The sequence below is a fragment of the Mixophyes fleayi genome, chromosome 3 (assembly GCF_038048845.1).
Source record: "Mixophyes fleayi isolate aMixFle1 chromosome 3, aMixFle1.hap1, whole genome shotgun sequence".
NCBI classification, from domain to species: Eukaryota; Metazoa; Chordata; class Amphibia; order Anura; family Limnodynastidae; genus Mixophyes; species Mixophyes fleayi.
In genome coordinates, this window is record NC_134404.1 from 197,106,970 (window position 1) to 197,121,380 (window position 14,411).

The window sequence follows — 14,411 nt, forward strand, 5'->3', positions numbered from 1 at the left end:
GAAGGTTTGGCAATAGCACAGAGGACACTTAACAAGTTTTACCCAGAAAAGATGTCAGTTTCGTACAGGTGATAATCAAAGCTAAAGGAGCAAATAAGAAGATTATGAAGAGAATATTACACATAATTGCAAAAAGCAAAGGGAAATAAAAGATGACCCTACAGAAAGACGAAGGGATGAAGATATGTTATTGGGTTCAGAGAGAGAGAATAAAGGTTCCACACAGACAGGTAGAAATTCAAGTGCCATCTTTATCTTGAATGCTCAGAGGGAAGAATGTGAATGAGAGTGGTCACAGTAATTACAAAGTTTGCACAGAACAGTCTCCATCTAATTAGCTATAAACAAATGATTGTAAAGGGTCCAAAGAACTACTGGAGTTAGTTAATGGAGTAAATAAAGATGGGGAGAGAACTAGAGAAATTGCCAAAACATGAGTGTCAATGGACCAGGGGAACAAAGAATTGAAATGGTCACAAGAAAAGAGATTAAGTAGTGATCAGAGAGAGTAATGGAACTAAAGAGCAGAGTGTGCCTACTGCAAGGACCAAATTGGTGCTGCTATAGATGATTACTCCGCTGATATTTCCCAGGTGACCTATGAGGCACGCTCATTCAATTGGGGTCATTTATTAAACAGCAAAAAAATGCTGGGGCAAAGAGAAATTTGCAATGTTGCGGTAACGCAGAGTGCCTTCGCCACCGTTCCGGATGAACTCCGTGCATAATTAAATTCACACCATTGTTTGAAACTAAAGACAAGCAATTTTTTCCAAACTGCTCTGTGAAATATTTGCTTCATTCTGTATTTGGCTGCGGAATTTTGCAAGTTTCCCTAACGGTTATGGACCTTAATTGTTCTGAATGGAATTCAACCTATTATTTTTGTTCTGCACAGAATTTCCAATCCTACCTCAACCACACCACACGAATAGAACAAAATGAACTGACTGTCCCCCTAGCTGTGTGAAATGCCCATTTCATGAATTGGATAAACGAAGATGGAACTGAAAGATTGCATAGCTGGAATTTCATACCACTGCCAAAATTCTCTGTTTTGCAGCGAAATTCATTTTAAGCACAATTTCAATGCAACTTTCACATAATAATGCATATAGCTGAATCTGTTGTTGCTTATAATCACAAGTTCTTACAGTCATGATTCACAAAGTTTTTCTGAAATCTGACACTATATACTGTATAATGATTAGGTAATAATTTTATAACACTGCTGAGGATGCTGGAGCTTTACAAATAAACTATTGCTATCATATTAACAATATGTTATTATTATGACAGCAACTGTACATGTTCCCACAGATTAATTTTATTTAATTATGCTACTGCAAGGGTTGGTTAGTAATATCAGTATTTGAAGTTTGAAGAAGTTAGTTGTAAGAAAAAGTGGTTAGGATTGTTCTTTGGTTATGCATCTTGGTTTACTCAGACTTACGAAGCTTGTAATGCAGATTTTTTTTCCATGAGCAATGCTTGTGTCTTTGCAAATTCTGTCATTATAGCTTGCTTCTCTCTGATGTGTGCTGCTGTTAAGTCATTCATGCCTTCCTCATATTTCTTGTTTAATTCTTGCTCATGCACCCTTTTTTCAAAATAAAAAAGTTAAATATATATGCTTAAAACTGTTTAACGATTATTATGACCTTACATGTATGCAAATATCTTTTTTAAGTAATGCCTTATATACAATATAATTATAGATGTCAACCTGTTCACTGAAACGCTTGCTTAGAACAAAGAACCACTCTGCATGTTCTGCATGCTTGATGAGAATTGCAGTATTTGTTTATATTCAGTGAGCTATATAAGTTTCCATTTACTGAAGCGGAGTATTCGAAATACAGCAAAATTATATATTCATGTCCAGTGCCAATGTCAAAGTGTTCCTGTAAATTGTATTTAAATATTGGTAACTATGCATGTGGTATAATTTACATGTGGTATAAATTCACCTTTTTATCAGTATAATCTAGTATAAATTCTATTGTTATAATCAGAAAAGATGGATATTCCTGACATGTGTTTCACTGACATGTATCTTAATCAATTAATGTTTTCTTAGGGAACTCGATTGCTTCTAATATATTTATTGTCTAGAGCCTAGGTTCCCAAACTGTGCGCCGCGGCTCCCAGGGGTGCCGCGGCGCTGTCACAGGGGTGCCGTGGACAGGAAGAAGAAGAGGACGGAAAAAGAAAAAAAAAAAAAAACTACTTACCAATCCGACGGTAAGTAGTTTTTTTTTTTTTTTTTCTTCTTCCTGTCCACGGCGGGATACAGAGGGGGCACAGCGAGGGGCAGAGCGCAGAGGCTGAGGGGGCAGCGGGCAGAGGCTGAGGGGGCAGAGTGCAGAGGCTGAGGGGGCAGAGGGCAGAAGCTGATGGGGCAGAGGCTGAGTTGGCAGAGGCTGTGGGGGCAGAGGCTGAGGGGGCAGAGCACAGAGGCTGAGGGGGCAGAGCGCAGATGCTGAGGGGGCAGAGCGCAGATGCTGAGGGGGCACAGTGTGTGTGGATGCAGGGGGCACAGAGTGTGGATGCAGGGGGCACAGTGTGTGTGGATGTAGGGGGCACTGAGTGTGTGGATGAGTGTGTGGATGCAGGGGGCACAGTGTGTGTGGATGCAGGGGGCACAGTGTGTGCGGATGCAGGGGGCACAGTGTGTGCGGATGCAGGGGGCACAGAGTGTGTGGATGCAGGGGGCACAGAGTGTGTGAATGCAGGGGCCACAGAGTGTGTGGATGCAGGGGGCACAGAGTGTGTGGATGCAGCTGGCCAGTGTGTGTTAGCTGTAAATTATTCTTTAACAGAAATATAATTGAAAAAAATATACATAAATAAATTCTTTTCCCTTGGATTATGTGTATTATTTTTGCATACAACTAAATAAGTATTTCTGTCCTGACCTAAATACTTATTACGTCTTTTTGACTACTTATAAAACAGGACTGCTCGGTTATTATTTTGGAGGGGTGCCTTGAAAAAATTATGGAGACTCTAAGGGTGCCGCGAACTGCAAAAGTTTGGGAACCACTGGTCTAGAGTATTTGACCCATCACACAGAAAAGTGAACAGCTAACACACAGTACATAGAAGCGCTTAGGTTGGTCAGTGGTGGGTTCTCAAGTGATGTATGTAATGCTAGATTACATTTACAATCCATGTGCATTCTATTTCCTGTCGCAAAAGTATGCACTAGATATGCCAATTGGTATGTTAGTATAATCCAAAAATTCTTCACCCATATGTTACTGACCAGCCAATCCAAACCTCCGACATTTGATGAATCTAATGGAATGCCCCTGTGATATATAAATGGATCACAGAGACTGTTCATATTAAAATTTGTAAACTTGCTATGAATATTCGCTCATAGAGACCAAACTTACTAACAGCTGGGAGCCAGGAACTCAATGTAAGCACATTTAATCCTGCCTTTGGTGCCCAAGCACAACAAGAAATAAATATTGTTCTACATGGAGAAATCCTTTAATATATATACTAATGCAAGGGAAATCAGCCAATTTACCTAATTTGCTGATTGGCTTCACTGCGTACTCGGAGGATCTCTTTTCCCTTAAACTCTAGTTCCTTAGTTAGAGTGTTTATGCTCTCATGTAGAATCAGCAGCTCCTTATTAAGATTAGACACGTGTTGTTCTTGATGCCTGAGCTGCTTCTCAAGATCTGCTTTCCGACCTAAATACTCAGACTCCTAGAAACAAAACAAAAAAACATACAGCACTTATAATTAAGTAAATGTTCTAACACATTTGCATTTCACAACATAAAAATGTCTTTGGATAGTTTTGAAGACGTGCGGTTTTACCTACACATAAAAATTACAACTCCAGGTAAGTTGTACCTGTATCATTAGTATCAGAATATTCCCCTACATGATATTAGACAAGTATGTACATTAATCTGAAACATTGTACATTATAATAATTAGGATGCTAGCCCTTTGGATGCAAAGCATCATATAGTACAAAACTGCTATGGAGAGGACACAAAACACACAAACAAAAAAATGTTCCATATTTGTATATGATTTACTTCTATTTAGTACAAAGCTGTTGTTTGGGGACGGGGAAGTAAATTTTGCAATTGTCTGGGGCACTCGGCCTCAGGGGAACCCAATAGTCTCAGGGGTAAATGTATTAACCTGCAATTTTTGCAAGACGCCGATTGTCGGCGACTTTGCAGGGGAAATTTAAAGCGGCAATAGCTTTAAAAGCAAGTTTTGTCTTTAAAGCCATGGCTGCTTTAAATTTCCCCTGCAAAATCACTGAATATCTGCTTTTTGCAAAAAGCGCAGGTTAATACATTTACCTCTCTCTCCTCTCATCCTGCTTTTAAAACATGTTTTCCTACATAGTACCAGCTAATTAGCTGTTCAATCTCTGGTCTATAGCAGCTCAACTTCCTGTCCTATCTGGTACCAAGCAGAGAGAATCAATTTCAACAGTCCAAAAATATGCTCAGCTTGTCACCAGATAGGGCTCAACTTTGTATGCCTGGCCCGAATAGGGCTTAGCAAGTTATTATATGTACTAGATAAGTCTGTACTTTGTATACTTAGCACCAGTTGTGGAATATTATACCTGTCATCAGATATGGCTAAGCATATTGCACTTGGCACTGATATGCCTCTTTAGTGTATACTTCTAAATATTGCTCAATTTTGTTAAACTTCAGTACATCATACTTTGCACCAGATATGGCTTCCAAGCTTCGCACCAGATATTGCTAAGCATATTATAATTGGCATATTATACTTTGCACCACATATGACTTAGCATATAATACTTTGCATGTCAATGTGTATACTTGTATAAAATGTATACTTGGCTGCAGATTTTTTTGAGCTTTATTTATGTGACACCAGACATGACTCAGTATGTTATAATTGGAGCCAGATATGATTTATCTTTATATGCTTGTCACCACATGTGGGATAACATTCTATACTCCACCAGGTATAGCCCAAATAACAGTGGTTCCTAGACTGATAAGTGGCACCAAGATTGTAGACACATATGTCAAGTACTGCTTATAATGTAAGCACCTCCAGGACTTGAACGACCATATGTTTACTGGACTGGAGCTAAACCGGAAGCTGCTATAATGCCTGGGGAAACTTGCAGGTATCATTTAAAGCAGAAGCTGCTAATCACTTTTTTTTAATGCAGCAATAGAACGAGGACAGGGCAGAGTTAAAAAAAAAATTGTAAAAAAGGGCACATCTGTGTAATGTGTTGACTGTGCAGTGGGGTCTGTATAATTAAGCTAACAATGTGTTATGGCAGTTGGCCTATCCAATATAGCTTGTAATAACTTCAGTGTGGTCAGAGAAATGGGAAAAAGCCATTAGTCTAACATTCACCCCATAGGATTTCTGCCCATTACCCCACTTTGTACAAAACCAGCTTTTAATATTCTAACATGGCTCTCTTGCATTCATAGTTAACTTAATTATAAGTTACCGTATATACTCGAGTATAAGTCGACCCGAATATAAGCCGAGGCACCCAATTTTAACACAAAAAACTGGGAAAACTTATGACTCGAGTATAAGCCTTGGGTGGGATATGCAGCAGCTTCTGGTAAATTTGTATGTCAGAAGGAAATATGATTATGGATGTTGCTCTTATTGTCCTCTGTATGTGTACAGCGATATTGTGCAATTACCTTGGTATGGTAGTTAATGCGCTTTAACTGCCATAATCGAGGATGCTGCAGCTCCCAGATCTGGTTTCAGTGTCCTTATGCGCACCTCTGTCTGTTGTTGGTGTTGATGTGGTGGAGCGTGTCATCGGTCAATGCAATGTTTAGGGCAGCTGTGGATGTGCTTGGGACCACTGTGTGTCTGCCGTAAATCCCGATGATGTGGTGGTATTCCCCTGTGTAAGCGCTGTGCGCTCCGTGTCTGGCTCTGTTGCCGGATGTCCTGCTGCTGCAACCCGCGCATGCGCAATAACCGGTGCTCGGAAAAAGGAAGAAATCTATTGCGGTCCTGGAGCATCACTCGAGTATAAGCCGAGGGGGGCTTTTTCAGCACAAAAAATGTGCTGAAAAACTCGGCTTATACTCGAGTATATACGGTATATATTTTATATGCAAATTAAACTTGAGAGTCTGGCTCAGTTTATTTTTATAAACAAATGTTTTAATGTCAATATCACTTTAAGAGAAACTTTGCAAGTGATATGTTATGAATAAATATATGTATTCATATGTTGCAGCTGCATAGGATTAAAAAGGAAAGAGTGCTATTTATTATCATTCAATTCAAATGCAAATTTGTATTAGATCGTCACAACCAATAAGCTATTAGCATTTGTCAGTCTAGAACAAGGTAGTTAAGAATCTACCAATGAGTAATGTATCACTTTTTTGAGAAAAAAAAATAGTAGCACCATTTTTAATTCCCATTTTACTTGTAAATAGGAATAGTTGTGCATACAGCTTGGATTCAAAAGATCTAATTACTTCTGGCAACTTGGTCAGGGGGCATCTCATGTTAGTGATCCCAGCTAGGTCCACGGCAATATCTAGGTAGAACAGGCAACTAGCTTAGTCGACTTATGCTGGTCATATGATATCACAGCTGAAATGGAATTTCAGTGTTTATAGTCCGAAAACCATCCCTATCAGATCTGATAGAGTCATTATTGGGCACGATGTAAATGCGGTCGGAAGATGAGAGCAGATAGTCTCTATCAGCCTGTCCCTGTGGTCATCTTCCAACTGCATTAACAGGTCCCAAAGACATCAAAGGTGTATTTGGTGAAACTGGACACTAATCCTGTCCCTGGCGACTTGTGCTGGGCAGCAGGAACTGCCCATATGTGGCTAGATTAAGACTTGCAGGACCTGTTGTGAACATGTCATTGTTTATCCAGTTGCAGAGGAGTAGAACCTGAACTGCATTATCATTTTAAAGAGCTAACCGGCACACAAAGCACCGTGTCCATGAAAAACAGTAAAACTTACAGCACCTGAACAGCCACAGTCCTTCTACCCAAATAGTAAACAGCTTTTCCGTACAGAATAGCGTATTATATTCCAGACTGGAGCATTGAATGACATAAAGAGTAAGACTGCGAATAGCAGCATTCAGAGAAATTCTGGCAAATTGAATGACTATGCAGTAAATAGACTTATATAATGGAATAGGGAAATACTAAGATACTACACAACCAATTATATGCGTTTCACACCTAATGGCACATTATTATTGCTACTCCATCTCTGTCCCATCACGTGTGCCAATTTACCTAAGCAGAGTAATCCTATTTGCCTCCACATGCTGTAGTCTGCAGTCTTCTCTCCATTACCATAAGCAATGGCAATTTAATGTAATAGTGTCCAAAACATTACTGGTTGCATGTAAATCAGGAAGTGACAGGGCTTGGGGTCATATATGGGCAGTGTTAAATTAGAAGTTATAGGAGCAAAGGTACTTGGAACACATATTCCCAAAGATGTTGCTAGTGAAAGGTAGATTTAGCATATCATACAAATATCTCCCTGTCATTGCACCCTAAATTACCTGGTGCCTGCTGAGCTCTTTGTGTCTCTCAAGATCTGATGTAGCAGCTTCCAATTCCTGCTGATGATGATTCCTCAACTGGTCAATGGCAGCTGCATGCTGGTGATTGAGTTCAGAGCGCAGGGATGCTACAATGCAAGCAAAACATTGCTGTGCTAAATGTACATATATATGTTGAGTATAAACATAATTTTACAAAGACATCACAGAGCACCCATGGTGCACATATATTTTTAAACATCTCTCTGTTAGTTTAATCTATTATTAAGAAAGTCAGGAGTGTACTAGTAAATGTTATTCTTCTGTAGAGGAATGTATAGTGGGATTAGAAATAGGGCCTGAATCATTAAGGAACCTAAATGCTGATACGTACCGTATTTGGTGTAAAATCCCACTGCGCATGCCCAGAACTGAATTGTACACCAGCAATGTCCAATTTATCTTTGAGCGCAAAGGACCCTTACTGCATCCTATGATTTTATGGGCAGAACGGGGAGGGGAATGGGCGTATGTATGTAGTCAATATACAGTAAGGGCGTTCCAAGCTCGAGTGCACACAGCAGTGTCCAATTCAAGCTTTGAACATCTTAAAGGCACGTGGTTTCCTGTCGTATCACTTCCACCAGCTACAGGTCGCGTGTAAGTATCGATTACTAGAGTTGACAGTCGCGTATGCATACTAGAACATGTGTTTGCAATCCAGTGCAACTGTAAAAATGTATATTATGTACAGTAGACATTAATAACATCATAATAACTGATTTCTATGGAAAATATAAAAATGTAAAAAAAACTTTTTTCCTTTTTTAAAGTTTTGTTATTAAAGACAGGTGATGATCACGGAATAGGTTTTTTCCCCTGTGCGTTTTGTGACGTTATATTTCACGTATCTATTAGATGTATCCTGCAGTGTATTGTCTGTCAGAGCAGAGCAGACCTAGACCCATATTCATCAACAGATGTATCATTATAGCCCCTGCTTGTTCAATAGGGACGTGCGTATGCCCGATGTACACGCAATTGTTTTTTAAAAAAAGCACATTATGTTCGTTTTGCATTGCTCTATGAATCAGGCCCACAGTGTCCATGAGAGTACAACTCAAAAACAAAAAAACATCCTGAAAAAAATCAGAGCAGTACCTTATGTTTAGCGGGTAGAAAGAAATAGACTTCCATTCAATTGTTATATTTATGGTAGTGTCATATGAAATTGTTTCACCCTGCAAAAAAGCAGCTAGGGAAAGATGTTTCTGAGCCATTTTCCTGTTGGCAGGAGAAACATTGCCTGAAAAGTTCTACATAGTATACAATAGGCTTTTGATCAGCTGCTTAATTGCTTGTGTGACAGGGCTAAGAAAAATAACACACTTCCAGGAAGCACTTTTTTGCCTGAGCTGTTTGTCATCTAGTCTTAGAAATTATTTGAAGCTTTCTATCGGCTATCAGAGCAGGAAATATGATCAGTGTGACGCCATCTAAGTAAAACGTATTAATTTCAACAGGACAGCATGTTTAAACTAGAGATGGGCGGGCTCGGTTTCCTTGAAACCAAACCCACCCGAACATCGGGGATCCAAGTACTGAGCCGAGCCGGCTCGGTGCTCTCGCGCCTATTCGGTTTCCAAAACAAGGCAAAACGTCATTGTGACATCGTCGGATCTCGCGAGTTTTAGAATGAATAAATACCCGTCGCCATGGCGATCTAGCGCCATTTGAGAGAAAGACAGAGAAGGGTTAGGTCACAGAAAAGAGCAGGAATAGAGCAGTATAGAGCAGGCATTTTTCAGAATTTGCACTACAAAGTGTTTGGGGTGTCATATCCCCCTTCTAAAAAAACCTGTATTTGCTAAATGTTGAAATTGTAATACAGCAGCACTGTATATTTCTGAATTTGCACTACAAAGTGTTTGGGGTGTCATATCCTCCCTTCTACAAAAGCTGTATTTGCTGAGTGCTGAAATTGTAATATAGCAGCACTGTATATTTCTGAATTTGCACTACAAAGTGTTTGGGTGTCATATCCCCCTTATAAAAAAAAAACCTGTATTTGCTGAGTGCTGAAATTGTAATATAGCAGCACTGTATATTTCTGAATTTGCACTACAAAGTGCTTGGGGTGTCATATTCTGCCTTCGAAAAAAAACTGTATTTGCTGAGTGCTGAAATTGTAATATAGCAGCACTGTATATTTCTGAATTTGCACTACAAAGTGTTTGAGGTGTCATTAAAATGGATTCACAGCAGTACACATATGAGAAGGAGCAGCAAGCAGCTGCTACCACCAGTCCTGATGGCAGTCTTCCCTGTACGTCATCTGGTAAAGCCTATGTAAAAGAACATAGTCTTTTGAAGTCAGGAAAAAAATCCAACAAAAAAACACCTTTTACCGTGTTGAAGAGAAAAAGAGCTGTAATACAGGAAAAGTTAACTGCCGATAAAAAAAATTGCCAACATGCTATTCTACACATGAAGTGGCAAAGAAAGAATGAGGCCTTCGCCTTTCTCTATTAGTGCGAGATCTAAAAACGTTACTGAGGCTTCTTCTTGTAAGGTCACTCGTGACCAAGCAAGACCAAGTAATTCGGAGTCCAAAAGTGGTGCACAACTACTGTTACGTGTGAAAGCCGAGCTGGAAGAAAACAGTAGGGCATTAGAGGAAAATGTATGCTCAGAATCAGAAATAACACCAATCCCTGAGGAGAGTCCATCCACGAGTGGTATGTGTAATAGTGACCATTCTGATAGTGTACCCATAAAGAAGGGCCCTTTCAGCATTTCTGATGATATGTGCCTGAACAGCCCTAGTGTAGCCGGTGATACACCAATTGAGGATGCCACTTTGGAATTGGAAGAGGATGAGGGGGATATTTGTGTAGCTGACGAGGGCGCTAATGAGGATATTGATAAGGATGAGGTTGTTTGTGTAAGTCCTGCACCAGTGGAAGCAGTTCTGGCACGTGACAAGAAGGCCATTGTCATGCCTGGACATAAGACCAAAAAAGCCACTTCTTATGTGTGGAATTATTTCTACCCAAATTCTGAAAACAGTTATCTAGCCATTTGTAGTGTATGTAAAGCCACAGTCAGTCGAGGGAGGGACCTTAACCATCTTGGAACCTCATCCATGTTACGTCATTTGACGCGAGTTCATGGTAAGGTGTTGGGAAAAGCTGAAAGTTATGGCAAAAAAATAACAACAAGCAGACCATCATCAGCTAGGACCCTTCTCTCACCTACATCCCAACGCCTGCAATCTACACCCACAACACCGTCCTCATCCATATCCTGAGTAGCGATCGGAGTTAGCCCTGTATCCAACTTGGTAAGGCTCGATGACTCCTGCACTATAATTGATCCCTCTAAAGAATTCTTGAGCGTTAGTCCCACTGCTACTGCTGTTGCTGCTGCTGGGGGTGAATCTTCCTCCCATAAGCAGCCCAAGAAGAAGAGCACTAGTACTTTACAAAAATTAACTGTGAAACAATCTTTTGCTAGAGGAAGCAAGTATAACAGCAGGCACCCAGTCGCCAAGCGGATCATAGACGCAATGGCAACTATGCTAGTGTTAGATCTGTGTACAATATCCACTATAAACGCAGCAGGTTTTTCACAGTTAATTGATGTTTTGTGTCCCCGTTACAAAATTCCATCACAACATCATTTTTCAAGAAAAGCCATTCCTCAACTGTACCAAAACGTTCGTAAAAATGTACTTATTGGGCTTGAAAATGCCATTCTACCCACTGTACACTTAACCACAGATATGTGGACAAGTGGGTTGGTCATTCGCCTTCACAAGCAGGAACAGCAGCAGCATGTACACCACTACGTAACATTTCTCACAAGGAGGCTACTCTTTGTATCACCGCTTCACTAACAGGCATACGGCTGATAATTTGTTATGAAAACTAAGGGATGTCATTGATACATGGCTTATACCACTTGGACTCAGGATATTTTATTTCTGCTAACGCCAACAATATTGTGCGAGCATTACAGCTGGGTGATTTCCATCACATTCCCTGTTTTGCTCACACAATAAACTTGGTGGTGCAGAGCTGCTTGAAAAATAACCGTGAGGTGCAGGAGATGTTTTCGGTGGCCCGTAAAATTTCGGGACATTTCCGGCATTCTGCCACAGCATGTAGGAGATTGCAGCAGCTCCAAGAACAATTTAATTTGCCCTGCCACCAACTTAAGCAAGAGGTGTTAACAAGGTGGAATTCCACCCTGTACATGCTTCAGAGGATGGAGGAACAGTGCAAAGTCATACAAGCGTATTGCACAAACCATGACATTGGGAAAGGAGGGGGAATGTATTTCAGTCTTGCACAGTGGAGAATCCTTTATGTGCTGTGCAAGGTGCTGAAACCATTTGAAGTTGTGACATGTGAAGTGAGTTCAGACTCTGCGTGCTTGAGCCAAGTCATTCCCTTAATTCGACTTTTGGAAAAGCAGCTTGACAAACTGAAGGAGGAGATGAAAGAAAGCAATTCAGCAAAGTATGTTAGCCTTGTAGATCAAGTACTTAATTCGATTCGCAATGATCCAAGAGTTATTAAAATCTTGAAGTCGGATCACTATGTTTTGGCAACTCTGCTTTATCCGAGGTCTAAGTCCTACATCGATTCTATGCTTCCAAATGACCGAGATCTGAACAGTTGCAAGGAGCTATTGCTCAGCAAGTTGTCCGCTGAACTGGGCCTTGGCTTGACGGCTTGACAACGTCTCCTCCTTCAGTTTGTCAGGCAGCTGCTGCTCGGAAGAAATTGCACTTTCCAAAGATAAGCAGGGATGACGCAGGTGGCAGACCACAACAGTTTGAGATCTGGGCTGGTTTGAAAGATTTTACCAAAAAAAGTGTGATCTCGGCCATAACTCCATCCAATCCTACTATTAACATTTAAAGGATGGTGGAGGATTATTTTCAAGAGTTAATTGATATGGAAATGTCAGACAGTCCCTTTCCATACTGGGAGGAAAAACAAGCCATTTGGAAATCCATGTATAAACTAGGGATGTGCACCGGCCACTTTTTGTGTTTTGGGTTCTGATTACCTTAAGGTTTTGGGTTCTAATGGGTTTTGCCAAAACCCCCCCTGCTCAAGGTTTTGGGTTTTGATTTTTTTTTAAAAACTACTAAAATACTGTTTTTTTGTTTGTTTTCACTCCTACGCTATTATTAACCTCAATAACATTCATTTTTACTTATTTCCAGTCTATTCTGAACACCTCACACCTCACAATATTGTTGTTAGGCCAAAAGGTTGCACCGAGGTAGCTGGATGACTAAGCTAAGCGACACAAGTGGGCGGCACAAACACATGGCCCATCTAGGAGTGGCACTGCATTGGCAGACAGGATGGCAGTTTGAAAAACTAGGCCCCAAAGAGCACATAATGCCAAAAAAAGAGGTGCAAGATGGAATTGTCCTTGGGCCTTGTCCTTGTGCCCTCCCACCCACCCTTATGTTGGTGAAATACGACATGCGCACTTTAACAAACCAATCATTTCAGCGCAGGGCCTACAAAACTGTGGCTGAAATGATTGGTTCGTTTGGACCCCCACAAAACGAGCTGGCAAAGAAAAAAAAGAGGTGCAAGATGGAATTATCCTTGGGCCCTCCCACCCACCCTTATGTTGCGGAAAAAGGACATGCACACTTTAACAAACCAATCATTTCAGTGACAGGGCCTACCAAACTACTGTGGCTGAAATGATTGGTTTGTTTGGGCCCCCACACAAAAAAAGCTATTCATCTCTCCCTGTACAAAGTAAACTGGCTCTACTGAGGCAAGATGTCGTCCTCATCCTCATCCTCTGATTCCTCGCCCCCTTCAGTGTGTACTTCCTCATCCTCACACATTATCAATTCGTCCCCGCTGGACTCCACAATCATCGATCCCTCTGTAGTCTCTGGAGGCTATTGCTGGTCTTGATTGAAGAATTGATAATTCATTTTTATGAACATCATCTTCTCAACATTTTGCGGAAGCAACCTCCTTTGTCGCTCACTGACCAGGTTCCCCTGCACTCTTTCGGAGTACACACTGGAGGGGGGACAACTCAAGTAAAATAGAGCCAGTTTGTACAGGGGCTTCCAAACTGCCTTTTTTTCCTGCCAGTAAAAGTAAGGACTGTCTGACATGTCCTACTTGGATGGTGTCAGCAAAGTAATCCTCCACCATTTTTTCAATGGTGACAGCATCCAATGCAGCGACAGTAGACATGGCAGCAATGGTTGGCAGGTTCTTCAGTCCGGACCAGATGTTCTCTGCATCCCCGCCAGCGGGTCGTTTATGAAATCTGAGCTGTTTTCTCGCAGCCACAGGTGTGGAAGAAAATGAAGGAGGAGCTGTTGCCATGTCACAGTCCTCTTCAGATGACAATCTCCTGACCAGCAGGTCTTTGCACCGCTGTAGACTTGTGTCCGCCGGAAACAGAGACACAACATATGCTTTAAACCGAGGATCGAGCACGGTGGCCAGAATGTATTCCTCTGACTTTAAAAGAGTGACCACCCTCTGGCAAAGCGTATGAAGGGCTTCATCCACAAGAGCTACATGCTTTGTGGAATCGCAATGGTTTACCAGCTCCTCCCTCACTTTCTCCAGCTGCTTCTGCAACAGCCTGATCAGGGGAATCACCTGACTCAAGCTGGCAGTGTCGGAACTGACTTCTCGTGTGGCAAGTTCAAACGGCTGGAGAACCTTGCACAACACGGAAATCAGTCTCCACTGCGCTTGACTCAGGCGCATCCCCACTCCTTTGCCTATGTCGTAGGTGGCTGTGTAGGCTTGAATGGCCTTTTGCTGCTCCTCCATCCTCTGCAGCATATAAAGGGT

General features: G+C 41.2%; 1 protein-coding gene across 6 annotated transcripts in view; it reads right to left on the reverse strand.

The window, feature by feature from the left end:
• Positions 1-14,411, reverse strand: part of FAM184A (family with sequence similarity 184 member A) — a 253,280-nt gene that overhangs the window by 18,288 nt on the left and 220,581 nt on the right. For 4 of the 6 annotated variants that reach the window (XM_075202995.1, XM_075202992.1, XM_075202989.1 and 1 more), the window contains 3 exons: positions 7,567-7,694; positions 3,542-3,726; positions 1,454-1,600 (listed from right to left, as the gene is read on the reverse strand). In XM_075202995.1, coding sequence (XP_075059096.1) covers positions 1,454-1,600; positions 3,542-3,726; positions 7,567-7,694 — 460 coding nt within the window. The remainder of the gene's footprint in view (positions 1-1,453; positions 1,601-3,541; positions 3,727-7,566; positions 7,695-14,411) is intronic. The other 2 variants (XM_075202994.1, XM_075202993.1) reach the window with 1 other exon arrangement.